The 3169-nt window shown below is 48.9% G+C and overlaps 1 protein-coding gene across 2 annotated transcripts in view; it reads left to right on the top strand.

Annotated features, from left to right (window-relative positions):
- Nucleotides 1–2285, top strand: part of Ndufb5 (NADH:ubiquinone oxidoreductase subunit B5) — a 13548-nt gene extending 11263 nt beyond the window's left edge. For both annotated transcript variants that reach the window (XM_029566203.1, XM_008838658.3), the window contains one exon: nucleotides 2100–2285. In XM_029566203.1, the coding sequence (XP_029422063.1) occupies nucleotides 2100–2177 (78 nt within the window). In that variant the 3' untranslated portion in view covers nucleotides 2178–2285. The remainder of the gene's footprint in view (nucleotides 1–2099) is intronic.
- The last annotated feature ends 884 nt before the right edge of the window (nucleotides 2286–3169 follow it).

Genomic DNA, 3169 nt, shown 5'->3' with positions numbered 1-3169 from the left:
CCTCCCCCTCCTCACCCCTGGCCTGGGGAGTGTAGAATGGAGATCTCTGCCATGCCTGTAGCTCCAGCCCTTGGGAGGCTGAGACAGGAGGATTGTCAGGAGTTCAAGGTGAGCCAGGCTATAGAGTTAAGACCTTTACTTAAAAAAAAAAAAAATGCATTCTAGATAGTTGAAAAACCAAAGCATTGACAAAATCTCAGGAGACCGTCTCCCCGTGTGTGTGGCCGTGTGTTCGCAGTGGCTGTTTTCATGGAGCTGCGTGGTGCCGCCCGCTTCCTACCTCTTCTCTCAGTGTGGGCGCAGGGGCCAGGCCTACGCTCAGCTGCAGAGCCGCTGACCGATGCCGCACCTTCGAGTTTTCAGTGGACAGTCTGTCTGCTGAGTCCTTTCACGCCACCCCGTGTAGGTTCTTTACAGATATGTAGTGCTCCAGGGACAGCAGGCTGTAATTTGTTTTTACTAATTAGTTCCCTGGTGAGTATTTTGATTGCTCACGTTTTGGGTAATTACATTTAAAAGAGTAAAAAAGGATTTATTTGTTTATTCATTTGTCTATTTATTTATTTATTGAGACAAGGTCTCACTATGTACCCTCCCCCCGCCAGGTGGCCTGGAACTCACTATGTAGACCGGGCTGACCTTGAACTCATAGCGACCATCTGCCTCTGCTGCCTCCCAAGTGCTGGCATTAAACGTGTGCACCGCCATCCTTGGCTATAAAGCGTACTCTTCCATACAGTCATGAAGGCACATGATGTCATAAGGTTAGCAAGCTAATCAGTGCTCCAAGCAGAATTACGGAGCTGTGAACTGCGTAATGAGAAGGTTATGTGGAGCCTGGGGAAGATCAGGGTTTGGTGCTGAAGGAGCAGCCATGGACCTCGAAGAGCATCAGATCTTTCCATTTGAAGGACTTTGGCTTTGGGTTGATGTTTTTCTTGCTCCAATTTTCCCGTTCTGTTTCTCTGTGTCTAAGGTCAGCGGCTGCCAGAACTGCTCATGCTGCTGAGACACCCGTATCATTCCCTTTCCCGACAGTCACTGCGGCAGCATAGGTAGAGGCAGGAAGCCCTCCAAGAACAGGGGTCACCCCAGCATGCGGTCCTCAAGTGTCTGTGTTCCTAGGCCTTCTGTATCCGACTGCATTGACGTCATCACAGAGACAGAACGGGGCTGTGGAGGAGAGACTTGAGTATCAGTGATGTTTTGGTGACTACCTGAGCAAAATAGCGAGAGTCAGAAATCCCAGATCTTGCTTGTAATGTGCAGCCACCAACCTCACATGGCTCTGAATACGGCACATTGAATTTGAAACAGTAATTGGAGGTGCTGGAATCTGAGTTTTCTTTATTAATCTTTTGGTGACATCTTCATGTGTCCGTGTCATTGTACGGCTGCTGCTGTTCACCGCCCATTACTCTCCCTCCCTCCTTCCCGCTGGCCCCTTCCTGCCTTCCCTCCTCCTCCAGTAGCTCACCTGCTCTCCTGGTGTGTGTGTAGCTCTCCTCTCCTGGTGTGTGTGTGTGTGTGTGTGTGTGTGTGTGTGTGTGTGTGTGTAGCTCTCCTCTCCTGGTGTGTATGTGTGTGCGTGTGTGTGTGCGTGTGTGTGATTGTAGCTCTCCTCTCCTGGTGTGTGTATGTGTGTGTAGCTCTCCTGGTGTGTGCGTGCGTGCGTGTATGTGTGTGTGTGTGTGTGTGTGTGTGTGTGTGTATGAAGTCTGGATTCTATGTACGAGAGAAGTCACATGTTGCCCATCCTTGAGTCTGGCCTTTTCATTGAACATAATTGACAGTTCCATCCAGTTCCCTGCAGAAGTCAAGATCTCATTTCTCTGTCTGGCTGAACAGAATCCTGAGGTGCCCATGCACCTTTCTTACCCACTCCTCTGTTGACGACTTCCAGGCTGCTCCCACATCTTGCCGTTGTGAACACGGATGTGCAGGCATCTCTCTGGTGTCTGACTTGATTTCCTCCCAGCACGTGCCCAGGAGCGGCACAGCGGGGCCATGTGGTTGTTCTGGTTCTGGATTTTGAGGCCCCTCCTCGCACCTGCTCTGTTTCCATCCCCGAGGTCACAGTGCTCTTCCATTTGTTGCAGGCTGAAGGAGCAGGAAGTTCGAAGACTGATGCGTGCAAGGGGCGACGGGCCCTGGTTTCAGTTGCCAACCTTCGATAAGGAGCTTATTGACCATTCTCCAAAAGCAACTCCCGACAACTGACCATTTGTCTCTCTAAGAACAATGTTCTGTCATGGAAAATAAATAAATTATGTTTTTACTCTGTGGCATAAATGCCTCCATTGATGTTGTTGATGTGACAGTTTCCATGTGGGTCTTTCAGCTTCGTCTTTGAAGAGGGTTTACAGGGCGGTAATAGAAATGAGCTTTAGGAACTTGACTTCCTTGGGTTGTGACAGTGTTGGCAGCGGCTGCTGTGCTTGTCTGGCAGGTGGATGCTACAGGCATCACAGAAAGTATTTAGGAACCATAGATGTTTGTGCAGTGCAGACAGGGACTATTAGGGAGTTACTTGGGGTTTTAATTTGACAAGAAATACTAAAGCTGGGCATGGTGGCTCATACCTTTAATCCCAGCACTCGGGAGGCAGAGGTAGATCTCTATGAGTTCAAGTCCAGCCTGGGCTACATAGCAAGTTCCAGGCCAGCTGGGACTACAGGGAGGCCCTGTCTCAAAAAAAAAAAAAAATTACTAAGCCAACCATATAAAAATGTTATCAACCCTGGAGAGGTCAGTGGTTAAGAGCACTGCTGTCTTGCCGAGGACTGGAGTTTGGTTCCCAGCACCCTTGTCAGGTGGCTCACAATCACGTTTAAGTCCAGCACTGGAGGATCCGAAGCCCTCTTCTGGCCTCTGCGGCAACCCCCCACCCTCCGTGCACATACTCATAAATAAAAAATAATAAAAATATCAGCACCTTAATTAGACTTTCAGTAAACAAGTCGTAAAGTCTATAATGTAATGACTTATTTTTTGAGAGCATACTATAATTTTAAAACTACACACACGTGCTGTTTCTTCAGACATGATCACTGATGGTGAGTAGAAGCTAAAACAAAGGCTGTAGTGCACTGAGCCTCTGCTGTCTGCTGAGCACCGCTGGGATGCTGCCTTCTCCCGCATCGTTTCTGAAAATCGCGTCGGGTTTTCC

Source organism: Nannospalax galili, unplaced genomic scaffold, assembly GCF_000622305.1.
Source record: "Nannospalax galili isolate Female #2095 unplaced genomic scaffold, S.galili_v1.0 scaffold179, whole genome shotgun sequence".
In the NCBI taxonomy this organism is placed as follows: Eukaryota; Metazoa; Chordata; class Mammalia; order Rodentia; family Spalacidae; genus Nannospalax; species Nannospalax galili.
Note: the sequence above shows the minus strand (reverse complement) of the source record. Positions and strands in the feature narration are given on the sequence as shown.